The sequence below is a fragment of the Ursus americanus genome, chromosome 28 (assembly GCF_024610735.1).
Source record: "Ursus americanus isolate L20-20 chromosome 28, mUrsAme1.1.p, whole genome shotgun sequence".
NCBI lineage: Eukaryota > Metazoa > Chordata > Mammalia > Carnivora > Ursidae > Ursus > Ursus americanus.
This window is the reverse complement of record NC_142154.1, coordinates 8,715,868-8,743,450: the sequence shown is the minus strand read 5'-3', so window position 1 is coordinate 8,743,450 and position 27,583 is coordinate 8,715,868. Positions and strand designations below refer to the sequence as shown.

Sequence of the window (27,583 nt, the reverse complement as noted above, 5' to 3'; positions counted from 1 at the left end):
TAAATAAAATCTTTTTTTTTTTAAAAGAAGGATTCAGTCAAGTTCCACACATTGTGTTTGAATGTTATGTACCTTAAATATCCTATATTCCAGAACTATCTTAAAGGAAGAAATTTATACCCTACTAAATTGTAGTTCATGTTTGAGGACAGCCAGAAATCTGCTTACATACAGGGTGTGTGAGTCATACAGCCCACAAAGCCTCATGTAAATATTACTTGAGGAATGAATGAATCCTGTATATACCCTGCCTTAGCTCTTCTGAGCCATCTGGTTCCAATGGGGATGTACTTAGTAGCATTTTCCGCTAGATCCGAAAAGTCGCATTGGCTATGATCATTCTCTTGCCTCTCCCTTCTTTGCCTTCCTGTGCCTCGTGCATTGTACAGCCTTCAGAATTAATGTGAAACACAACTAAGATGGATTGATTTGTGTTCCTAGATAAAAAGTTTGGACAGAAGGCACTGGAATTGGAAGCCCTCGATGTGACATTGATTTTGGCCAGGAAAAACCTGTCCCACAGCCAGAACCTCCTTCACTGTCTCTGGGCTCTGCGTGTGTTCGCCTCTAGTGGTAAGTGACTCAAATCGTGGCTCTCTGGGGTGGCTTCCAGACCTGGGCTGGGACGCCTAGAAACCATTTAGGGGGTAGGGTTGGAAGGAGGGTCTGGGTGGAGGATATATGTTGTCCCAACAAGATAAATAAGTCACGAGGAGCCTCACGTTCTAGAGGCTGTGGAGGTGCAGAGTTCTTTCTTTGTCTCTTCCTCATCCAGGTGGAACTCTTGAGCTCATTCCTGAAGTTAGATGTCAGAATGGGAGCCACGCAGTATAGTATTCTAAGCCTCTCTATTAGTGCTACAGGGGAAAAAGATCTATGGCAGGAGAGAGCATAGGGCTTTATTCAGGCCTTATCATATTCGAGGCATAGGGCAATGTCAGGAAGGACCCTCACATTACAGATCTGCTTACTTTGTCCCTGAAGTTACGTCTTGATCACAGCATCCTTTACGGAAGCATCTTTACCTCGTTTTATCTACGTGCTTTTCAACGTAGTCTTCAGGCAACTGGATGCATCATAGCACATTGGTTCATACGTACTTGCTGTCTCCTGGTTTGGATTATTTCAGATTATCCTAACAATCCTGTATCTAGATCTACCATTGTATAGCCAAGAAGAGGAAAATGCAGCTTAGAAGAGAGAAGTAATTGCTTGAGTTTATGCAGACATGTTTGGGGGCTGCGTTTCTAACTCCAAAACTTGTGTTTACTCTCCATATGGGGACACTTGCTATGAACAGATTAGATTCTGTACCTCCCATCTCATGTAGAATGAGCACAGACTTTATTTCTCTTTTCTGAGCCCCTCTCCTGCACAATGAAAGTGATGTAATGCTTTAGAGGAAAGAACATGGCTTAGAACCAGGAAGACCTGGGTTTGACTTTGATATCATTCCTTGGGAGTCCTATGGCATGGACAGATAACCTGTGGAGTTTCTTCCTTTGTAAAATTAGAGTGATAATAGGAGCTCTTAGACTTGGGAGATGGGATACGTGAGATGATGTTCACAGGTATGTCACATAGTAGTTACTCAATTAGTTTCCCTTCCTTGCTCTACTCTTTTCCCTTAGTCCTTTGAAATAATAGGAAAAGCACACCTAAGGGGAATAAGGAGGTGACTTTTCCTTCTATCTATCCTCAGAACAACTAAGATGGTTAGTGGGGTCCTATTTCATTGATTAATTCCATTAATAGCCATGAAAGACCCATAAAGATAAAGTATTTTCAGGAAAAGACAAGAGAGGTCCTTGACTCCATGTTCACAGAGAGAACTTCCTCCCACACTCATATATGTTGACCAGAAAATCAGAGAATGGCAGAGGCTGAAAAGATCTGTACAAACCCATCTTTCATTCAGGAAAACCCAGGTGAGGAGCTGTGGCTTTGTGTAGAGGACAGCTGTCACTAATGAGCAGCTGGAGGGTGTGCCACCCCCACTTGGAGCTTGCCAGCAGCAGAAGATTCGAAGTATCTCATTTTAGTTTCCTAAAGAATAATTAGGCCGAATAACTTAACTTTCTTGTTACCTATACCAGTTATAGAGATCTTGAAGAATTCCTTTTATCAAGGAGCTCTAAAAACTGTTGGAAGTTGCCTGCAGGTGTGAGGAGGTGGCCATTTGTCTCATATTCTAAGACGACATTTATTGTACCGATGAATTGTTCCGTAAGGTTATTTTAAAACTTGTACCATCACTCTCTATACATTGACTTCACTGATGAGAAGCAGGAAGAGTTCACGAAGTCCATGGATTGATTGCTGTCTCTTTGGTGAATTGTTAACCACTGTTGAATGTTCCAGAAAGCTTTCTGAGCAGCTCCTATCTGCGGAAGGAGTTGGCTGGAGCCATAATGGCGCTGCCACAGCCAATGAACCCTTCAGCAGCTCTCTACGGCTGATGGGGATGTTGATGGAGGTGCCAGAGGTCTGACCTTGGGCAGGCAGCCAGCAAGGAAGAACTTGGTGTGGGAGGGGAGGGGGTTCTTATTGTTCCCATCTTTCAATTCCAAGTCTAAAGTCTTCCATGTTTAGAATCTGTGCTCCTAAAACTATTTCGTCCCTAACACTACTTAATACTAGAATTTTGCTGAATGATTTGCCAAGAGATTGCTCTAGCATGTTTTGCCAGTTTAGAAATAAAGGACTGAATTAGTAGCCACGAGAGTGGAAGATTGATGGGCAGGACTAGGATGCCAAATCTCTGAATTTTGATCCAGGCAGTTACTGCCTGTACCAGCCTCAGGAGGAACATATGCATAGAAGATGTTCCAGGAACATGCAGTCGCTGTAATCACTAAGACATCAGCCTCAGTCTCTCTCTGGTGGACTGTACTGGGGTGAACTATATTAGAGCCCCCAGATTTCCATTTATCCTTCTTTCCCGAAGCTTGGAGCCAGCCAGGATAAGCCTCCCTTGTTTCTCTCTCTGTTTCTCCGTGACCCCCTTGCTCCCACTCATATTTCCCGGAACAAGCCTGGCCCAAGGCACAGGGCATTCTAAGGCCTTGGTTTCAGCCCCACATTATGGTGGAGGAAAGAGACAGGAGAGTCATACCATGGAAAATCCCTTCTTTCCTTCTTTCACTGTATCTTCTGCCTCTGCCAAATTGATTCCGTTTTGTCTCTTGGAGGCTCGCCTTATTTTTTGACACGACCAGAGCTCTTCCTAAAGTGAGCTGAGTGGAGTGAGGAACTGGGGATGCTGCAGAGAGGCCAGGGCATCATTGGAGATGAGCGTGGCATCCAGAGGTTTTGGGTCCAAAATACGTATCTGAAGCCCCTGGGTTGACCAGATACCCTTGTCAGTTATTTTCTGTCATTCAGATCTATGGGTCTTTTTTTTTTTTTTTAAATAACTGTCTAGTTATGCAAAAAGGCAAAAATTTCCCAGGCTAGTGACCTCTGAGGAGGAAGAATTGATTCTTCCCTTGATGGGCTAGTAGACGGGGGCACAGTTAAGTCTGAGACTCAGTCATGGGAGATCCAACTACAAAAGCTGTCGGGGAACTTGGAACCGGGGTGCAAAAGAAAGGGGGCTGCCTTCTTTATTAGTTTGCCCCTAAAGGTTTTAAAGGAGTCAATCCAAGTTGGATTGATCCTTAACCCATCCTCCATGACTTTTCTTCATTGTTAAGTCTCCCAATGGCAGAAATGTGTCTAAGGAACTATTTCGTAAGATACTGGCAGTGCATGTGTGTGCCTGAGTGTAATGTGTGCGTGTGTGTATGTATCACGGGGGAAGTTGATGGTGGGCAAAAGCAATTGAATTGAATCCCAGAGATCTACTTTCAGAAAAATTTTCTGCTTGCCATTTGCTTTGACTATTCTGAGTAAGAATACAATGAAGTACATTGGACCATCAGGAATGAAAAATATAGTTTCATGGCTCGGGCCCCCTTTGAGAAGACAGTATGGAAAGATAATGTATGCTTTACAGGTGTTCTTTGCTTCCAAGCCAAGGATGCAAAGACCCTAAAGTTCCTCGGCTTTTCAGTGGCCTTTGGCAAGGAAGGTGAGGAGCTCCCCTATCTTTTAGGCCTCTTCTGTACTGCTGAAAATAATTCTTGGTTCAGATGGTTCAATAACTACTGTGATTTGGTCTTTCTCAGTGACCACGGGAGCCATGCTGGGAATTAATGGAGCAATGGAACTGCTTTTCAAGGTCATCACCCCTTATACCCAGAACCGCACCCGAATAATCAGGTAGGGACACTTTTGTAGTGCTCTTTCCCTCTTTGTAATAGGTGCAGAGATGGAGAAGGCCTCATGTGTATTCTCATGGTGTTCTAGTTGAGCGATGATTACCCCCTTGCAGATATGGTGCAATCACTATCCTGTTTCAGTGGGCATCCCTCCCCACCCATGCATCGTTTCCTCTGATCCTCACGATGACCCTGAAGTGGTATATTATTATCCTCATTTTCAGATGAGGAAACCATGGGGAGAGAGCCTTATCCAAAGGTCATAATACTAAGAAATGGCAGAGCTGGGGTTTGAACCCAGATCTCTCTGACTCAAAAGCCCATGTCTTTTGCCTGGAGACTTCAGGTATCCCTTTTACTCATAGTGACGCTACATAGTTTGCATAGCCCTGAAAAAAGACAGTCTTGAAATTGCAGGCAGAGGTGACGCTCCTCGGGGCATCTCGAGAGTCCACCAGTTAAATTTCTGATATGAGATCCGGGTCTTAGCGTAGTCCATCATGGTTGTGTGCTGGTTTCGATATGTACTTTTATGATTGGAAAATGAAACTCGGCCCACTCTCTCTGGCCCTGCTTGCCGGAGTGGCGTGAATCACAAACTTAAAAAGGGAGAGATGGTTAGACACGAGGAGATATTCGGAGCCATTAAGATCCATCATTTATGAGAGTGACTCAGCAAGGACCTTGAAAGAATATTAGAAAGAATTCAGCCAATTTCTGAGATCTATGGGGTCATTTGGCGAAGTAGCATTTCCATGCCCAGCCATGAGATTTTTCTGCGTCTCGGCATCCATCTTGGGCTCTGGTTCCACCTCACTATTTTTCTCTTGGGTCACCACCGTAATGCCATTATCATCCATCCTCACCTGTGGCTCTCCACGCCAGTGTCTCCCAGAAGGAAATACATTCTGTTTCAGTTAAAAAAAAAAAAAAAAAAGTCCTCATCAAATACACACTGAGAAGTATGGGATTAGACCAAGTTATGCAGATTCCTTTACGGTGAGTCTTTTCCGAGCCTTTGTGAAGCTGGAGCGCATCCAGAATATCCAGGATGGGTCCACAGTACACCCTGTCCTAAACCTGGTTTGGCCAGGAAATGGGTCTTGTTTGAAGGCCCCCTTTTTGGGGGAGTCGGTGTTCTGTGTACCTCACTTTAGAAACCTCTGGAGGTCCCTTAAAAAGTTAAAAATAGAGCTACCCTGTGATCCAGCAATTGCATTACTGGGTATTTACCCCAAAGATACAGACATAGTGAAGAGAAGGGCCATATGCACCCCAATGTTCATAGCAGCATTGTCCACAATAGCCAAATTGTGGAAGGAGCCGAGATGCCCTTCAACAGACGAATGGATAAAAAAGATGTGGTCCATATATACAATAGAATATTACTCAGCCATCAGAAAGAACGATTTCACAACATTTGCAGCAACATGGACGGGACTGGAGGAGATTATGCTAAGTGAAATAAGTCAGGCAGAGAAAGACAATTATCATATGGTTTCACTCATTTATGGAACAGAAGAAATATCAGGGAAATTGGTAGAAGGAAGGGAAGAATGAAGAGGGGGTAAACAGAAGGGGGAATGAACCATGAGAGACTGTGGACTCTGGGAAACAAACTGAGGGCTTCAGAGGGGAGGGTGTGGGGGACTGGGCTAGCCCAGTGATGGGTATTAAGGAGGGCACGTATTGCATGGAGCACTGGGTGTGATACGCAAACAATGAATCATGGAACACTACATCAAAAACTAAGGATGTACTGTACGGTGACTAACATAACATAATAAAAAATTATTATTAAAAAAAAAAAAAAAGAAACCTCTGGAGAGCAAGTGTTCTGCCAAGTGGAAGTTCAGTTCGACCAAGGGATCCTCAGCAGGGAATGCAGAACTTCAGAGTCACCAGCCCAGTGACCAAAAAAGGTGAGCTTTCCTGATTTTTCTGTAACTGTACATTAATTCCTCTAAAACTTCCACATGTCCATTTGGATATGTGTGGTTTAGGTACGCGTGGTGTGTCTCGTCCTGTGCGGGCCTTTGCTGCTGACATCCGCAGTCTCAACATGTCCTTTGGGCACCGGTCCATGGACTTTTATCTTGTTCCTCTATCGACAAGACTGCCTCTAATCTGGCAGTGTTTCCATTCATCTGTTTGGCAGCTCAGGGGTATCTGGTCGCCTCCCTGTGACACTGTGTGAAAATCAGTGTGAAGTCTGCCAGGTCCATCCACATAGGAGTCTAACCCAGTTATCTCTTCTTGCCATGTGGGTGCCTTCTCTTGGACGCCTTCCCAGCCAGCCTTGGCACTGGACTCCTCCCTTCTGGGGCACTGATAGCTTTCATTGTCTTCCTTGTGGAGGCTGAGCTAGGGCAGAGTAAGCAACGACGCCCAGAAGTCCCCTTCTCAGACACTCACGTCAGGTTACTATGTCTCTTGCTCTTCTGCTACAAAATGAGTTGAATTCAGGCACAGATCTGATCAAGGTGCCATGGGGAAAACCAGGGATTCGTAGGGGTGGATGTTTGAAATGACAAAAGGAAGCTTTCAGGGACCTCAGGCTGATTTCTGCATTTCTGGTCTGTTCCGTAAAATGTGGACAAGATGATTTCCCCTTCTTGAGCCCAGTGCCCGTCAAAACCAGTTCTCCATAGAGAAGAAGTTTCTTTACCAACCACTACCATGTGGCTATCATGGCCATGGCCTTCATGCTGTGCCCTGCCTTGTCCTGAGCTCTTAGCAGGTGTTATCCCACCAGACTCTTTCCTCTTCTCTGCGAGGTAGGTGCTATTACTGTCCCCAGTTTTACGGGGGAAAAAAATGGAAGCTGAAAGAAGTTAAGTGATTTGCTGGGATTTAAGTGGAAGAGCTGGGATTTAAATCCCGATACATGAGCTTTAGCTTTTAAAGCACCACTGGAGCGTCTTACATGGTTTCTTTCCAGCATTTTATTTCTAAACCACCATATGTAAGACGATCATAAACACTTAAAAGTTTGTTTAAATTTTTGTTGCCGTCTAAATGGCTCATACTCGTGGAACAATTTGCTTAATGATAGGGGAGTCTTTCTCTTCAATAGAATGGCTATTTCCTCTCAAAGGCTAAATAAATGTCTGTTCCCTCCGCGTTTGGATTCTTTCCCACGGCTGCCTTGTTTTCTACTTTATCCCCAACTGCCCTGCCCCCCCATAGCCAGGTAAGGATGAAGGCACTGAAATCTGAAGACCAGTATTTTAGCCCTGTTTCTAGTGGATTCTGTGGCGACTCATTTAACCTTTCTTCACCGAGCTTTCACATTCCTTGAATTGTGCATGTCAAGTCCTACCTCCTGGGCTTGTGGTGGGCATTAAGAAATGTGTAAAAATCTCGTGAGCTTTGATGTGCCATAATACTGTTATTAATACAAATACCACTGGATACTTGGCTGGCTGCTTCAGATCAGACAGCAGAGCCAGAGGAGAGCATGCAGATGGGAGATTTCTGCCACTACTTGCCTTCTGTGAACTCCATTCCCCCCAAATAATAGCTGAGATGTCCCCAGGAGTTCTGTTCAACTCCACTTGGATGCCAGAATCTCTGGGTTTGAAGGGGTCTTCCAGGAAGGGGATGAAGTACCACATCAGAGGATGTGAGTAGCCCCACTGAGTGTCATCCCCCAAACGCTAGCAAGCTATGGGCGAGTTGTTCTCAGATGCCCTTGTGGGAGCGGATGCCCAGTGCTGTCACTTGGACCCCTCCCTTCCCTGCCCGACTTCCCCAGCACAAACCTAAAATTAGTGGTGCAGCTGTCCTCCAGTGAAGTCCTGTCTCCATATAGTACTCAGGGGGAGATTTATGACAGAAGCACTAAGTACACACCTAGAGAGAAGGGGCATGCAGAGCAGTGCTCCCAACCCTCTGTGGCCCTGTGCCCGTTCTCACTCCCAGGGGACGTGGCTATTCCTGGCCTGGCCTTCCTCACTTCCCAAATACCCACCACGCTGGCATAGTTGCCCTGCCATGTATTTGTTTTGGCTTATACCTGTTCCCTCATGACCATCACCCCAGCCGGAGCAGTGTTTGCTCCTACAGCTCCCTACCTGGTCTTCCCAGACTTCAAAGCAATGACGCACTTGTCCCCATCTCCATTCCATCCTTTGGTTCGTCCTCTCATCTCTCTTCCCAGCCTACTCTCCCCACATGTGGCATGCACTGTCCTGCCCCAGCTCTCCCCTCAGTACTTCCCCTGCCCTGCAATGGCATTGCTGCCTTATTGAATGGTAGAGATTCTCCCCATTCTCCAGGCCCCACCTGCTCCAGCTCACCAGACAGGAGGAATCTTCTCCCTCAATGCTTCTCTAGCATTTTGTTCATATTTTCATAACATAGACCAGATTGAACTCTGTACTATGTTGGCCTGAGGGTCTTCTCTTCTCTCTCAGTTCTAAACTTCCTAAAGGTAGAAATCAAGTTATATTTATCTTGCTGTTCTCCACAGGGCCAATCCAAGTGCCCAGACTATGGGAGGCTCTTAATTCAATTAAAAAAAATGTCTCCAATTAAAAAAATGTTTTGTGAATAACCTATCTAATGATGAATAAAAGGCAACATTTAGTGAGTGTACATTATAGTAGAATTTCATCTTTATGAACCCATTCTTCCTTGATCCCAAGCGGGCTCCACATGCATGGTTCCTTCATGCGTAAACATGCCTGGGACATGATGCTGCAGGCCTCCAAGAACGCCGTCATGGGAGGGACTAGGGTGCCTTCTGGGAAATAACTCATTCCAGGAGAGTGAGAAGCAGAGTCCATCCGCTTGAAAGAGAACACAGTATCACTCACTACAGGGAAGGAAGAACTTGTGAGCCTTCTCTCCCTTCCTTACCGTTGTCTGGGGAACGGACCAAGCCTGGTAGGAGGGAAAGATCTGAGTTTGAGGGGATGCCAAGGGACGGCATTCACATTAAAACTTCGCTTAGTTTTTGAGATAGGCTTCCAGGATTTGGTTTGACGATTGATTCAGCTGGGGCTTTAGAATTTATGGGGGAGTTTTTTATAGCAATAGGGAGGGAGAAATGACACCGGGCCAGCGTGAGCTGGCTCTTGCTGACTTGTTCTACTGTGGACAAGTTCGTTTATCTGCACCAAAGCTGTCTTTGTGCTGTCCAGATTCACTAAGTAGGAAAATTTATTGAGGTGAAGAAGGATTGCTTGTCTGTGACTGAATCATCTTGTGACCTTAGAGAAGCTTGTGTTTGTTCCAGAAGCAGACACCTCCTGCTAGGAGCCGTGCCTCCTTTGCTCCTTCATTTCCAGAATGGATTTGAGGTTTTTGGTAATAATAATGGCCATTTTCACTGCTCATCCACTTGACCATTTCCAAAGCACAGCCACATCCACTCTGAGCTTATTGGATTGTCACACCGTTATATTTAACCCAAGTTTTGAAGCTGCTGTCATCAGTATACCTACCACCCAGGTCTTCACACTCTACTGGCTTGTCTTCCCACAAAAACATGAGCATCGATCAGAAATGGGTTGAGTCTTCCAGCAGAGAAGCTGGTTCTTAAACTTCATTGTATTCTCTGACCATCGTGTCCCACTTTGGAAAAGAGGACTCAGGACTGTCCACAGGCTGAGTGGGTTCCTTCATCCCTCACCTTCAGTTTCTCTGGAGCTTTCCAAAGAACACAGGAGGTCAAGAAGTGTGTCATTTGGGACCATGGTAATCTCACTCACACAGAGGACAGCATCTCCAATATTCCCACCCGCTCAGTGTCCTCTGATTTTCAGCAGGGTTCTCATGCTGTGATTTATACTCTTTAGGTTCACGGGTTCCTGGGGGCCTGGGTTGCTATGGGGCTAAGGGGTTCGGAGGCAGACAACTTGGTGACAGAAGGAGACGGATGTGTCAGTCTTCAGCAAGCCTCATAGGCAAATTCTTTTGCTTACCCTCCTGTTGTAGCTCCCTGGGCTCAAAATACTTTTAGGCGATCTTCTCCCATCAAGGGCCTGATCTCAAGGCATCTCTGGCATTTGAGCTTTGCCCGAGTGCAGGATTACTGGGCATTGCTTCATTGGCAGTCCTTTATGGTGATTTCATCTTCAATTTATGAGCTATAAAAAATGTCCTGTTCCTCTTTTTCCTCCCCTGCAAATCACTGTGTTTTCCCAGAGCCAGGCCTTCTGGGCTTTCTCCAACCATCACACCATTCCACTTTATCTGACAGATGAGTGGGGACTCAACCAAAGCTAATGGGTTCCCTGAGATTTTGAGCGATTGGGTGACTCAGCTACTTTGTCACCAAGACAAAGAAGCAGATTTTCCTGATTCTCAAAATAGCTTCTGAATTTCTCCCTGGGTGTTCATTCCCTACCTTCCCATTAATGGCTGTGTGACTTTGCTGCTCTCCACTCAATATAACTAGGCTCCGTGGTCTCCAGGGCACGGGCTCACATTAGGGGTTCAGAAGCTGTGTGCTCCAGAGCACTTGGCCTCAAATACCTTGGAACAGGAACAAAAAAATTCCACCCCAGCCTCAACAGTGCTGATATTGGGAGTGTGCAGCATGGTCTCAACTTACTGACAGAGTGATTAGTGCATTTGCCACCTGACTCCAAGGCTGTGGCTGACGGTGGAATGAATAGTTTCCTACATGTATTAAGCCTTGGCAACTAGGTTGGTTGGTTTAAAGCCCTTTCAGCTTCTTGGGAAGCCAGCGATCTCTCCCTGATTAGAGAGATATTCATAGATATTCAAGTCATAGGATCTAAAGTTGGAAGGTCTTTAAGGATCTGCTGGTCCAACTATTTCATTTTAAGATGAGGTCACTGAAACCCAAAGGGGTCAAACTAAGCCTTCCATCCTACTTTCAGGACACTCTTCATTTCTCTAAGATGCTCTGCTGCACAATGCAAATTAAACATGCCTTGAAGTAGGACTTTTAACATTTATTCCACAATATTCTATGGTCTGTGTTGGTGGTAGGCATGGGGGTTTGAAAACAACAGAAGGGGGACCCTGTTCTCAAGTTGTTGATGGTATAGCAACAATAAACATTCAGTGTCATAGCAATTTTCTGACCCAATGTTGGGCTTGTGAAATGGGTCAGCTTCCTGTTGTGTGGAAATGTTCTCATAACATCTTTATCCAGAAGTGCCCTTAGAGTTAAGCCCTATGCCTCAGGAGGCCCTGCACGTTGGAGAGCCTTCCTTGAAATGTAGAAAGTAATCCCCTGGTGCCTGAGATGGGCTTGGGTTGGCAGTGGCATCCAGGCAGGGCTCTTACTTTCTGCTCTCTGCTCTTTGACCCCCTGCCACCTGGGTGAGGTGGACCAGATACCCTTGAGGAGGAGGAGGAGCTCTGGAACACATGCATATGGGGTTGCCCTGAGATTCCATGGCCGGTCCTTGATTGAAGTAGGATGGCTTAGCAAGCAGATTACCCCTGCTGTCTGGCATGGTATTTCCCCCTTAGCATAACGTGAGATGGGGCAGACAGAAAGTTATTGCCGTGCTGATTTGGGCTGCATCAAATTGTGTAGAAAGAGGCTCAGGAAAAAACAAAACACAACAAAACAAAAAACCTTCTTGAACCCTGCATATCCTGGGATGATGCCACATGTGCCACTTCATCCTGGTGAAGTTCTCTGTAGAAACTCAATTTCCATCTTTATCTGCTGAATCCTGTACTGTCCGTACCTCTCCATCGATTTGCCCCTGTTATTCCCCTGGAGACTGGAGGCAGGCTGTTAGGAACTTTTGCTTTCCATAGAAGTTAATCTTCTAGCCCAGCCTGACTCAGCAAGGAGCTTTTGCAAGGAAGTTTGTATCTTCCTGTAAATCATACCCTCCCCACAACACTGCCACTGCCTACAAGTATGTGGGAGAGGAGATTTGAAGAATGGGAGGGAGGTATGAAAAGACCCTATCGATAGAGACTCTTATGACCTTCACCCTTCACTTCGAGGAAAGTGATATTTCTAATAGGCCATTACCAAATTCTTCAGGGATTGATTCCACACTCAGACATCACAAACGATAAAGCACATGGAGGGGGAGGAAACACACTCTACTTTTCCTGTGGGGCTGTGAGTGGGTGCCGTGCCTGGAGATGTGCTTACTTAGCAGTGACAAGCCAACTCAATTAGCTGGAAAGGAAAGGATCAAAAGGAAACCATTATGCAGATGTATAGTCATCTAAAGCTAGCTGCTTTTAAGAATTTAGGCAAGGTTGCAGGATGGGAACAGATTGGAGGCTTTCTAAGTTCATCTGTGGTGCTATTTTAATATTAGAGCTCATGTGATCATTCATTACATTTAGCAGAGCCAATGAGAAAAATGGCTAGAAAACAATAGACTACCATTTAAAAGAAGTGAATTATTATAAGCTAGGTTTGAATTTCTTTCAGGTGGTACATAGTAGGTATTTAATAAATGCCAGCTGAATGAATGAATGAACAGTGTTATTTTAGTTTGTCTGAGTTGCCCTCTTTTAATCGTTTATTCATTCAGCAAGTGTTTTGGGGCATTTGTTATTGGCAGAGATGTGTGAGCTTTGAGATTAAAATAAATAGTCCTTGCCCTCAAGGAGCTCACAGATAATGTGCACACATCGGCATGTAAACCAATAAATACTATAATAGGGCATTTGAAGAAGGAAGATTTTAGTCTACCCAGGAACTGGCAAGGAGGAATTCACTGAGAAGGCAGCTTTTGCTTTCAAATAGGGAAGGAATTTCCAAGATGTTAAGATTATAAAAGGGGAACCTTCCAGATAGGGACAGAAGCAAGTGCAAAGAAAAAAAAGGAAAAATAAAGAAGGGAGAGAGAGAAGAGAAAAAACCCTATGAAGAAAATGGTGGGTTCATATAAGGCCTGGAGTATTTTGCAAGAAAGTCAGGTCAAGGACCTCACTCAAATTGATTTGGAACACTCTAATATCTTACTAGACAATAAAAGAATGGGTATATATAATTCACAAAGAGGAAATAAAAAAACTGATAAACTCATAAAAATATTCAACTTGCCAATAATCAGAAAATACAATTTAGATCAAGACACCAATTTCACAAAACAGAGTAGCAAACATTTTGAGAAATGATAGTGGTGAGGATTCAATAAGATGGGCACTCATATACGTTGCTAGGAATGCAGGTTGAGAAAACCTTCATGAGAACGATGGGATGATGTATGTATATATTTTTTTAAAGTTTCTGTTCCTTAACTCAATTTTTTCACTTCTTGAAATCTATCCAAAAGAATCATTGAAAAAGGTAGATGATAACTTGTGCACAAAAATATCAATCATAGTATTTATAATTGGAAATATCATAACCAGAAAAAGTCTGATAACAGGAGATGATGTATAGTAAAAGTGATATAGTTATACATCATAATATTATGTATTATGGCAACACACAAAAATAGATTAGGAATGATGTATGCTGGTGGTAATAGCTTATGATAAAATATTGACTAGAAAAAGTAAGGTTCAAAATTCAGTATGATCCCAATTATACACACAACTTCTGCTTTAGGCAAATATGAAAGAACTGGGGACAGATTTATCTTCCTACCTGAAAAAAACCAAACCACAGATAAAATATATAAAACAATGTTTTTAAAGATACTAGACATCAGGCAATGGAGGACAGTGATCCCTGAAAGATGAACCCTTGAATTACCTTAGTTAATGACTTAGAGAGTTTCCAGGTTGCAGTACAGAGAAGGGGACCCAAGATACAGCCTAGCAGATTTCCTGGCATTGATGGGACAGAGTTGAGGAGAGGGCTGGGAGTCTGGAGACATCAAGGTGCCCAGAATTTATGGGACAGGGTGCTGGAAGGAAGAGAGCTGCAGAGAGAGGGAGAGAGAAAGAGAGGGAACTCTGAAGAACTTCAGAGGTTCTCCTTTAAGAATTCATCTGGATATTGATCAGTGCATACTTGTGAGGAAACTACCCAAAGCTGGGGAAAGACCACCTAAAAGGAATGGAGGGAACAATGCCTGGTGCTCACATAGGGCTAGATATAATGCTTGGTTCTACAAAGCAGACTGGAAAAAACCTCATGATTTGTGGGGTATTAGGTAGAATACGCAGAAAAGTCTTGCCTCGGTAGTGGGGAGTAATTACCTCTAAACTGAATGTTGCTCTGGTCCTGACTATTACATATTAAAAGCAAGACCTGAAGAAATAAAACTGTTTCTAAGAAACTTAACTGCGTCTCAGGATAAAGCTTCAGAATATTTATAGGAACACAAAAATATTCAGCATGTAACAAAGTAAAAGTCACAATGTCTAGAACCCAATAAAAATTATCAGACATTAAAAAATTATTCGAACTATATAATTAATATATATATTAAAATGCAGAAGATAATTTAAAAAGATACAGATTGAAGTAGAGATGAAAGCTACAGTGTGCAAGAGGTAAATACACTGGATTGAGTTAAGTCTAATTAGATCTGGGAAAAGAAGAGATGAGTGAACTTGGAGACATAACAACAGCAAGTATCCAAAATGAAACACAGAGAAAAAAAAATTAAAAAAATTACAAGAAGAGAGCACCAGTGAATCATGGGACAACTTCAAGCAGCCTAATATATGTATAAAAGGAGTCTCTGGAGAGGAGAGTAAGGTTGGGACAGAAAAAAATATTTGAAGAAATAATGGCTTAAATTTCCTAAATATGATGAAAACTATAAAGTTGGAATCCAAGAAGCTCAATACACCGCAAGCACAAGAAACATGAAGACTAAGACAAATCATAATCAAATTGCTCAAAGCTAATGATAAAAAAATCTTAAAAGCAGCTGGAGAAAAAAGAGACACATTATGCACATAGGAACAAAGAATCAACAGATTTTTCTTTGGAAACAATACAAGTGAAAAATAGTGGAGCTTCATCTTTAAAGTATGGAATTGTATATGCCATTAAAATATCTTTCAAAATGCAGGTGGAATAAAAACTTTTCGAACATACAGAGGGTAAAAGAATTCATTGGTAGTTGACAGGAAATTTCCCCATTACAGGAAATGTGAAAAGAAAACCTCATGTAGAAAGAAAATGGTATTGGGTGAAAAGATATATTTACTCAAAAGACTGAAACACTGGGAATAGTAACCATGTGAGTAAATATATTTGATTTTTAGCTTATTATTTTAATCTCTTTTAAAAATATTGAAGGGGTGCCTGTGGCTCAGTCAGTTAAATGACCAACTCTTGGTTTCAGTTTGGGTCATGATCTCAGGGTCATGGGATCAAGCCCCATGTCAGGCTCCACACTCAGCATGAAGTCTGCTTGAGATTCTCTCTCTTCCTCTCCCTCTGCCCTTCCCCCCACTTGCACTCACATGCACGCACTCTCTCTCTCTCTGAAATACATACATAAATACATAAATAAATATATAAATAAATAAAATCATAAAAAAAGAAAGTGTTTCAGTAAAAATAATCACAATGTAGTCTGGAGTTTATATTCCATGTAAAGTTAAAATGTGCAACTACAAGAGCACAAAGGTCAGGATGAGAGAAGTGCAAGTATTTTATTGCAGTGGTCTTATATGTAAACTGGTACAGTAACACTTAAAGGTAGACTGTGATCTGTTAAAAATGTATGCTAAAGCAAACACTAAAATAATAAAACAAAGTTATAGCTAAGACAATAATGATGATAATATGGAATAAAAATACTCAATCCAAAAGAAGGTGGATGAAGAAGAAAAGATTATCAAGGAGCAAGTGTTACATACAGACAATGAATAGGAAGATGGTAGATTTATATTTAACCACATCAATAAAGTGTAAATGGTCTAAATATCCCAGTTGAAGAATAAAGGCAATCATATTCGTAAGTAAGCAAGACTCAACTATATGCTGAATATAAGAAACATACTTTACCATATGCACCCCAATGGTCATAGCAGCATTGTCCACAATAGCCAAATTGTGGAAGGAGCCGAGATGCCCTTCAAAAGATCACTGTATTAAGAAGATGTGGTCCATATATACAATGGAATATTACTCAGCCATCAAAAAGAACGATTTCACAACATTTGCAGCAACATGGACAGGACTGGAAGAGATAATGCTAAGTGAAATAAGTCAAGCAGAGAAAGACAATTATCATATGGTTTCACTCATTTGTGGAACATAAGAAGTAGTAAGATCGGTAGGAGAAGAAAGGGAAGAGGGAAGGGGGGTTAAAAAGAAGGGGGAATGAACCATGAGAGACTATGGAGTCTGGGAAACAAACTGAGGGCTTCAGAGGGGAGGGGGTGGGGGAATGGGATAGGCCGGTGATGGGTATTAAGGAGGGCACATATTGCATGGAGCAGTGGGTGTTATACGCAAGTAATGAATCATGGAACTTTACATCAAAAACTAAGGATGTACTGTATGGTGACTAACATAACATAATAAAATATTATTAAAAAAAGAAATACACTTTAATAAAGACACAATAAAGTTTAAATTAAAGGGATGGCAAAGATATACCAAGTTAATACTAATCAAAATAAAGCTAAAGTACTTTTACTAATAATCAGATAAAGTAGATTTCAGAGCAAAGAATATTACCAGAGATAATACAATGATAATGGAAAAGGGTCAATTTATCAAGAGGACTTGAAAACCTTAAGTTATTTATACACCTAATGACAGCACTTCAAAATAAAGGGGGTAAACACTGATATAACTGAGGGGAGAAATAGACACATCCATAATTACAGTTGGAGAGTTTAATAACTCTCCCAATAATTGACAGAATGAGGAGAGGGAAAATCAGTAAGGATATGGAAAATTGGAATAACACTATCAACCAATGTAACATAATTGATATTCACGGAATACCTACCAACAGCAGAATATAGGTTCTTTTCAAGTGCCTGTGGACCTTTTACAAAGACAGACAATATTAGGGGCCATAATACCAGTCACAATAAGTTTCTAAAAATTCAGGTGATACAAAATATAAAGTATGTTCCTGATCATGATGCTGTTAAATTAGAAATCAATAAGAGAAGGGTCTCTTGAGGAGCCCCAAATGTTGGAAAAATTAAATGACATATTTCTAAAGAAACCAATGAGTTAAGAAATCACAAGAGAAAATAGAAAATATTTTGAACTGAATGAAAATAAAATGCAGCATATTAAAATCTCTGGGATTCCACATTCTTGGTGGAAATTTATATAATCACAGGTACATATTAGAAAAGAAGAAAGGCCAGCTAATTAATGGCCTCAGATTCCACCTTTAGAAATCTTTAGAAAAAGGTCAGTATTAGAAGTAAGTAGAGAGAAGGAAGGAAATAAGGAAAAGAATAGAAATCAGTGAAATGGTAAAAATGATAGGGAAAAATTAATCGAAAGCTGATTCTTTGAGATCAATAAAATTGCTAAAAATCCCTATTCCAACTGATCCAGGAAAAAGTGAGAGAAGACACAAATTATCAGGCATGAGAGATGAGATTGCCACAAGTTATATAGTTATGAAAAGAATAATAAGGGAATATTACAAAAAACTTTTGGCCAATAAATTTGACAACTTACATGAAATGGAAAAATTCCTTGACACACTACCGAAGCTCTTAAGAAGAAACAGATGACCCAAATAGCCCTATATTTACTAAAAGAATTGAATGCATAGTTAAAATCATCCCCACAAAGAAAATCCCAGGTTCAGATGGCTTCATTGGTGAAGCCTACCAAACATTTAAAGAATAAATATAAGCACTTGCATATAAACTGTTCAAGAAAATTAAAGAAGAGGGAATACTTTCCAACTTATTCTGTGAGGCCAGCATTACCCTGATGCCAAAAGCAGGCAAAGACATTACCAGGAAGGAAAACTACCAGCCAGTATTTCTTATGCATAGAGATGCAAATATCCTTAACCCAAGTTTACAAAATTGAGATCAACAGTGTATTAAAAGATCAAGACCAATGAAGATTTCTCCCAGGAATGCAAGACTGATTTAACATGAAGAAATCATTACATATAATTTACTATATAAAAAACTAAAAAAGCAACAACATGTGATTATCTCGATAGACACAGAAAAAGCATTTGACAAAATTCAGTACCATTTCCTCATAAAAATTCAACAAATGAGAAGTAGAAAGGAATTTTCTCAATAAATCACACCTGGGAAAACCAGTAGATAACATTATACTTAATGGGCGAAAGACAGTACTTTCCTTCCAAGGTCAGAAGCAAGACTAGAATGTCCACTTTCTCCACTTCTATTCCACATTGTATTGGAGATTCTAGTTAGGGCAGTGAGACAAGAAAAAAAAAATAGTGACATCCAGATGTGTAAGGAGGAAGTGCAATTGTTTATTAGCAGATGTTATGATTGTCTATACACAAATTCTGATGGAATCTACACAAGCTACCAGAACTATTAATTGAATGTTTACCCAAGTTTTAGGATGCAAAATCAATACTCAAAAATAAATTATATTTCTATATAATGCAACAAAGCATTGGAAATTAAAATTTTTGAAATATAGTTTACAATAGCATCAAAAATATGAAATACTTAAGAATAAATCTGACGAAAGATGTTAAAGATCTATACACTGCAAACTATAAAACATTACTGAAACAAATTTATGAAGACCTAAATAAATAAAGTTAATGGCTTGGAAGACTCAATATTGTTAAGATGTCAATTTTTCTTAAATTGATATGTGTATTGGATGCATTCCCAGTCAGGATTCCAAAGAATTTTTTATTCGTAGAAACTGATAAATTGATTCAGGAATTCATATGGAATTGCAAAGGACCTAGAATAGTCAACACAGTTTAGAAAAGTTGGAGGACTAACAATACTATATTTCAAGATTTATTATAAAGCTACAGTAATCAAGGCAGTGTAGTATTGATATCAAGACTTACAAATAGATTAATGAAACAGAATAGTTCAGAAATAAACCTGCATGTATAGGAATCATTTATTTTTGTTGTAGGCAAAGTCCATAGAAAAACAATGGTCTCTTCAATGTGTGGTCCTTGAAAAACTTAATGTTTATATGCAAAAGATGAATTTCAGCTTATGCTTCACACTATAAAGATAAAATGGTTAATAGCTCTAAGCTTGCAACCTAAAATTTCTAGAAGAAATCATTGGGGGAAAACCTTTGTGACCTTTAGGCAAAGATTCTTTAGATACAACATGAAAAGCACAATCTATAAAGTAACAAATGGATAAATTGGACATCATCAATATTAAAAATTTCTAGACTCTAAAAGTACTATTAAGAGAATGAAGATAAAGGTCCCAGACTGGGAGACAATATTTGTCAGTCATATATATCATAAAGGAGTTTTATCTTGTATATATAAAGAAAACTCAAAATTCAATAATAATAAAAAGAGCTATCTAATGTAAAAATGGACAAAAGAATTAAACAGATCTGTATTAAAAAAAATCATTCAACATGACCAAGTGGGATTTATTCCTGGGATGCAAGGGTGGTTCAATGTTTGCAAATCAATCAACATGATACATCAATAAGAGAAAGGATAAGAACCATATGATCATTTCAATAGATGCAGAAAAAGTATTTGACAAAGTGCAACATGCATTCATGATAAAAACCTTCAACAAAGTAGGTTTAGAGGGAACATACCTCAACATAGTAAAGGCCATTTATGAAAAACCCATAGTTAACATCATATTCAGTGGGGAAAAACTTGAGAGCTTTCCCCCTAAGGTCAGGAACAAGATGAAGAGGTCCACTCTCAACACTTTTATTCAACATTGTATTGGAAGTCCTAGCCATAGCAATCAGAAAACACAGAGAAATAAAAGGTATCCAAATTGGTAAGGAAGAAGTAAAACTCTCACTATTTGCAGGTGACATGATATTCTATATAGAAAACATGAGAGATTCCACCATAAAACTGCTAGAACTGATAAACAAATTCAGTAAAGTCACAGGATACGAAATCAATGTACAGAAATAACGAAATCTGTTGCATTTCCTTTTTTTTTAATTATTATGATATACTTTTTTTTTTTTTTAAAAGATTTTATTTATTTATTCGACAGAGATAGAGACAGCCAGCGAGAGAGGGAACACAAGCAGGGGGAGTGGGAGAGGAAGAAGCAGGCTCATAGCAGAGGAGCCCGATGTGGGCTCGATCCCATAACGCCGGGATCACGCCCCGAGCCGAAGGCAGACGCTTAACTGCTGTGCCACCCAGGCACCCCTATTATGATATACTTCTATATACCAATAATGAAGCAGCAGAAAGGGAAATTAAGAAAACAGTCCTACTTACAAATGCATCATAAATAATAAGATACCTAGGAATTAACCTAACCAAAGAGGTGAAAGACCTGGACTCTGAAAACTATAAAACACTGATGAAAGAAATTGAAGATGACACAAAGAAATGGAATGACAGTCCACGCTCATGGATTGAAAGAACAAATATTGCCAAAATGTCCATACCACCTAAAGCAATCTACATATTTAATACAATCCCTACCAAAATACCAACGGCCTTGTTCACAGAGTTAGAGCAAACAATCCTAAAATTTGTATAGAACCACAAAAGACCTTGAATAGTCAAAGCAATTTTGTAAAAGAAAAGCAAAGTTGTAGGCATCACAGTTCTGAACTTCGGGTTGTGTTACAAAACTATAATAATAAAAACAGTGTGTTACTGGCACAAAAATAGACACATAGATCAATGGAACAGAATAGAATAGAAAGCCCAGAAGTAAACCCACAACTATATGGCCAATTAATCTTCACCAGAGCAGGAAAGAATATTCAATGGGAAAAAGAGTCTCTTCAACAAATGGTGTTGGGAAAACTGGACAGCTACATGCAAAAGAATGAAACTGGACCACTTCCTTACACCATAGACAAAAATAAATTCAAGATGGATTAAAGACCTAAATGTGAGACCTGAAACCATAAAAATCCTGGAAGAGAACATAGGCAATAACTTCTTCGACATCAGCGATTGCAACTTCTTTCTAGTTATGTCTCTGAGGCAAGGGAAACAAAAGCAAAAATAAACTAATGGGAGTTCATCAAAATTAAAGGCTTCTGCACAGAAAAGGAAACAATCAACAAAACTAAAAGGCAACCCACTGAATGCGAGAAGATATTTGCACATGACACATCTGATAAAGGGTTAGAATCCAAAATATATAAAGAACTGATACATCTCAACACCCTAAAAATAAATAATCCAATTAAAAAATGGGCAGAAGACCCGAACAGACATTTCTCCAAAGAAGACATGCAGATGGCCAACACACACATGAAAAGACACTCAACATCATTCATCATCAGTAAAATGTAAATCATACTTACAATGAGATACCACCTCACACCTGTCATAATGGCTAAAATGAACAACACAAAAAAGTGTTGGCAAGGTTGCAGAGAAAGGGAAAGCCTCTTGCACTGTTGGTGGGAATGCAGACTGGCACAGCCACTGTGGAAAACAGTATGGAGGTTCTTCAAAAAGTTAAAAATAGACCTACCTTATGATCCAGCAATCACACTACTGGGGTATTTGCCCAAAGAATACAAAAACACTAATTCAAAGGGAAACATGCGCCCCTATGTTTATTGCAGAATTATTTACAGTAGCCAAATTATGGAAGCAGCCCAAGTGTCTATCGATGGATGGATAAAGAAGACATGATACACACACACACACACACACACACACACACACACAATGGAATGTTATTCAGCCATAAAAAAGAATGAAATCTTGTCCTTTGCAATGACGTAGATGAAACTAGAGTTATAATGCGAATTGAAATAAGTCAGAAAGACATATACCATATGATTTCAATTATATGAGGAATTTAAGAAAAAAAACAAATGAGCAAAGGGAAAGAGAGAGAGAGACTAAGAAAGAGAGTCTTAACTACAGAGAACAAACTGATGGTGACCAGAGGGGAGGGGCGTGGGGGATGGGGGAAATAGGTGATGGGGATTAAGGAAAGCAGTTGTCCATTTGTTGTAGGAAGTGTTGAATCACTATATTGGACTCCTGAAACTAACATCACACTGTATGTTAAGTAAGTGGAATTAAAACAGTAAAAAAGGGTTTGAATAGATATGTCACCAAAGAAGATATATAGGCACTCATGTACATATAAAACATGAGCAACATTAAAACTCATTAGGGAAATACATATTAAAACCACAATATGATTCCACTATATACCGATGTATAATGGTTAAAATCAAGAAGATTGATGATCACAAGGGTTGGCAAAGGTGTGGAAGAAGTAGAACTCACACATTCTACTGGTGGAAGTACAAAAATGGTATAACCCCTTGGGAAAACAGGCAGTTTCCAAAAATTGAACATAACATCTAAAAATAGGTCTACTCTTTTTCTGGGTATTTACCCAACAGCAATGATAGCGTATATCTTTACAAAGATGTATAGTAGCCAAAACCCAGAAACAATAATAATTTCAACAACTGGTGAGTAGAGAAACTGTGATATTTCCTTACAATGGAGTATTACTCAGCAATAAAAGGAATGAACTCTTAAAAAAAAAAGATTGATTAATTGATTGATTGATTTATAGCCAGCACCAGCAGCGGAGGGGCAGAGGGAGAGGAAAGAGAGAGTCTTAGGTAGATTCCATGCTTAGCATGGAGCCTGATGCGGGGCTTGATCTCACAACCCTGAGACGGTGACCTGAGCTGAAACCAAGAGTCAGATGATTAACCAACTGAACAACCCAGGAGCCCCAAGGAACGAACTCTTGGTATATGCTCTAACACGAATAAATCTCAAAATAATTATACCGAGTGAAAGAAGCCAAGTTAAAAAAAAATGTGTGCTACGTGATTCCGTTTATATCAAATTCTAGCAAATGCAAAATAAGCTATAGTAACAGAAAGCAGATGAGTGGCTCTAGGGAGACAAGGGTTGGGGATAAAGGGAAGGTGGGAGGGAGGGATTACCAAGAAGCAAGAGGAAACTTTTGGGGGTTATGACTTTGTTATCTTGATGGTAGTGCTATTTCAAAGGTATATACATACGTAAAATCTTTTCAAATTGTAGCCTTTATATGTGTATAATTTATTGTATGCTAGTTACATCTCAATATATCGGTCAAAAAATCTCCACAAAAAATGTTCTCTTTACATGGAAAATATATACAGTAAAATATTTAAAGAACACCAATAACTAGTTATTATCTTGGGACTGTAAATTAACTTTGAAATGCTTTCTGTAATTACTAGGCATTACTTCTATAATTATGAAAATTAACGCTAAATGAAAAGCATTGTAGTAATGTCTGGTCCACCAAATAATTTATTTGATCGTTTGGCTATAGGTACGTGCATTGAAACTAATAACACCGTCATTGATCATTAGATTGGTCACTTACTCCATTCATTCACAAAGGAAAGGAGGAGTTTTGACCCCAGAGGAGGATTCAGCCTACCTGTATCAGGGATGGGGAATGGAGGCAACAAAACAGAGGCTGGTTTTCCGGGCACAGAGGAAAGCATTAGGAAATGCAGAGAAGCACGGAACAGAATGGTTTGGGTGAGTGAACAAGTAGTTGGATATTAATATAGGTGAATTTTGAGATGAGTGGTAATAGGAAAGAGGAACCAATCTAGGATCTTTTTTCCACAGCTTTTCTTCTCTTTCACTCTGGCTTCCTCTCTCCTCCCCTTCCCATTCTCCTCTTAGTTTGTGTTTGTTTTCGTTTTGTTTTTTGTTTTTGCATTCTAGGGAAATTCTTTATTCTCAACTTGAATAGTTCAATTGCTATATGCTCTCTACTATTCACAGCTTCCAACAAAATTTCAAATTTGTTTATTTTTTTAAAAGATTTTATTTATTCATTTGATATATATAGAGAGAGACAGAGCACAAGCAGGGGGAGTGGCAGGCAGAGGGAGAGGGAGAGGGAGAAGCAGGCTCTCTGTGGAACTGCAAGCCTGACGCAGGTCTAGATCCCAGGACCCTGGGATCATGACCTGAGCCGAAGGCAGATGCCTAACTGATTGAGCCACCCAGGTGCTCCAAGTTTCAAATTTATAATCCTGTATTTCACATATATATTCAATTCTTTCCATTCTTAGACTTACACTTTATGACAATTTGCTCTACGGTTACAGGCACAGATGCCATCTAGAATATTCTTAAGAACAGATAGAGGTATTTTAGAATTCATTTCCCTTTTCTGACCATATTTACTGTGCATGATGGGGTGGGGGTAACATTTGAGTATTAAGAAAACTGATTACCTTCTCCTTTTGAAGAAGTTTTCTTTGGTAGTTCAGCTTCGCAGAGACACGTGTGTTCTCTCCCATATTGGTTTGTAATCAGTAACAGTTGAGCTGAATTATGTTGGGAGTTTGGTATAGGTTTCTGGTGAAATATTCCATAGCAAGATCTTTAGGGTCAGATTAAGGGAAAGAAAAAGAAAGAAAAGAAAAAGAAACCCTAGCAGTTTACTATTTTGCCAGTTTCAAAATCTGGCAACCTGAAGGAACATTGTAGTGGAATAGGGTCATGGCCGTAGCAAGAGATTTTGCTTTTTTATTTCAGTATTGCTGAGATGGTGTGCACCATCACGGCTCACCCTCCAGTGTGTGGTCAAGGGCTGACCTTGGGGGCTTCGCAAATGCAGGCATGCTAAGAAGATGACCACACTTGCGCTTGTCCGAAAGATTTGCATGTTGCTCTCACAGTGAGTTCTCATTTCTCCTCGATGGGCGTGTTCTCCAAGAGTTGACTAGTGTCCCTGTCCGTGGTCTTCTGGTGCACTTTGAGATTGTCTCATTCCTGTTTCTCAGCACTGCTAACATTTTTTGCAGTTTAAATATTTCTATCTTTAGTCACATTGTTAGTATACAGAAATGTCACTGATTTCTGTGCATTGCTTTAGTATCTTGCCACGTTGCTGAATCGCTGCGTGAATTCTAGCAATTTTGGGGTAGAGTCTTTTGGGTTTTCCACTTGAAGTATCATGTCATCTGCGAAGAGAGACATTTTGACTTCTTCTTTGCTGATTTGGATACCTTTTATCCCTTTTGTCGTCTGATTGCTGTTGCAAGGACTTCTAGTACTATGTTGAATAATAGTGGCGAGAGTGGGCATCCTTGTCATGTTCCTGACCTTAAAGGGGAAAGCTCTCACTTTTTCCCCATTGAGGATGATATTCGCTGTGGGCATTTCATAGATGGCTTTTATGATATTAGGGAATGTTCCCTCTCTCCCTGTATTTTGAAGAGTTTTAATCAAGAAAGGATGCTGTATTTTGTCAAATGCTTTTTCTGCATCAATTGAGGAGATCGTATTATGGTTCTTGTCTTTTCTTTTATTAATGTGCTCTATCACATTGATTGATTTGTGAATGTTGAAGCACCCTTGCATCCCAGGAATAAATCCTGCCTGATTGTGGTGAATAATCCTTTTAATGTACTGTTGGTTCATATATGTAAAGGAATATTACTCAGCCATCAGAAAGGATGAATACCTACCATTTACACAGACATGGATAGAATTGGAGGGTATTACGGTAAGTGAAGTAAATCAGAGAAAGGCAGTTACCAGATGGTTTCACTCATATGTGGAATATAAGGAATACACAGAGGATCGTAGGGGAAGAGAGGGAAAACGGAATGGGTAGAAATCAGAGAGGGAGACAAACCATGAGAGGCTTTTCACTCCGGGAGACAAACTGAGGGTTGGTGAAGGGGGAGGTAGGTGGAGGGATGGGCTCTCTGGGTGATGGGCATTAAGGATGGCACGTAATGTGGTGAGCACTGGGTGTTGTATGCAGCTGATCAATCATTGAACACTGCTTCAAAAACTGGAGATGTACTATATGTTGGCTAATTGAATTTAAATAAAAAATATATTTCTACAATACTTTTTAAAGGGTAAAACCATTTTAGACCCCATGAACTAGCAAAAAGTTTTGAATTTCCACAGAATCTTTAAATGTTTTATGTGGGAGGGAAAGTAGAGAGTACGCATTCCCCATACCCTCACTTGATAAATACTCTGAGTCAAAAATAGGTGATTTCCTGTAATTTACACAGGTAGTGGGTAGAAGAGGTAAGGTAAGATTTCAGTTCTCCTGGTATGAATATCCAAGTCTTGTTTTCACCACACCGTGCTGCAGCATGATGACTGCCTTTTCCTCAATATTTAAAAGCAGAAATGATTAACTAACTAGAATAAATAAATAAAACATGTACAGGGGACAGTTTTACTAGGGCCAGAGGGCTCTGAAAAGGAAAGAGGTAGCCTCAGGCCTTGGTTTCCTTGAGGTTGAAATAATTTGTCTTTGAAAATGGCCAACCCTAATCATAGTAATCATCATCACATATAATAAAATCCTATTTTATGTGGCCTGCTTCAGGCCAAATAAATCCCCCCAACATGCTTTTCAGAGTTAATATCAAGGTCTGCCAATTATATGATGCTCTTATGGAGTTAAATAATACAGGGGCAGAGTTATAAAAATAATGGGTAAGAGGGAAAGTGGGGAATGATCAGGCAATAGCAACGGAGGAAAGAAATGTTTCTTTTTTTTTTTTTAATTTTTTTTTTAAAGATTTTATTTATGTGACAGAGAGACAGCCAGCGAGAGAGGGTACAGAGCAGGTGAGTGAGAGAGGAAGAAGCAGGCTCCCAGCAGAGGAGCCCGATGTGGGACTCGATCTTGGAACGCCAGGATCACGCCCTGAGTGGAAGGCAGACGCTTTAACGACTGCACTACCCAGGCGCCCCCGAAAGAAATGTTTCTGAAACAAGATCAAGAATCCATGACAGGGGGAAACAGGAAAGGCAGTTCCAAGTGGAAGGGACCCACTAACCCCGAGCGCATGGATAGCCCACTGCCATCTCTTGGTAGCCATGGGTAACTCAGCTCCAGGGCGCCTCATCCACAAGCTGGCATACATTTCTTAAGACATTAGGAATATATAAAATGTTATAGATAATGAGAAGGCTTCATATGTATAGAGATGTTATTTCCAAGACACCCAAAGAATATAGATTTTAAAGAAACTCATAATTTTATTTTCTTATGTTGTTTGGGGAACCCACATATTGCTTTTCTGAATTTTGTTTGTGATAGGGATAAAGATTCACCCCAAGTAATATCCTATTAGTATTCTTTTCTGATCAGAGCTGCTGGCGAAGGCTGAAATGAGTTCATTGAACCATTAGTCATTGGGTCAATATGATTCTTTTGTTCAAAGCAGAAGTTTAACAGTGTATTTTGGAAGCCAACTGTTGAATGGCTTTTGATTTTCCGTGGAATTTTATACATATTCTGTTTTTTGTTTGTTTCAAAAGGGAAAA

The 27,583-nt window shown here is 40.3% G+C and overlaps 1 protein-coding gene across 1 annotated transcript in view; it reads left to right on the top strand.

Annotated features, from left to right (window-relative positions):
• AGBL1 (AGBL carboxypeptidase 1) overlaps positions 1–27,583 on the top strand; it is a 710,086-nt gene that overhangs the window by 66,621 nt on the left and 615,882 nt on the right. The window contains exons 4-5 of the mRNA XM_045813133.2: positions 442–573; positions 4,170–4,263. Coding sequence (XP_045669089.2) covers positions 442–573; positions 4,170–4,263 — 226 coding nt within the window. The remainder of the gene's footprint in view (positions 1–441; positions 574–4,169; positions 4,264–27,583) is intronic.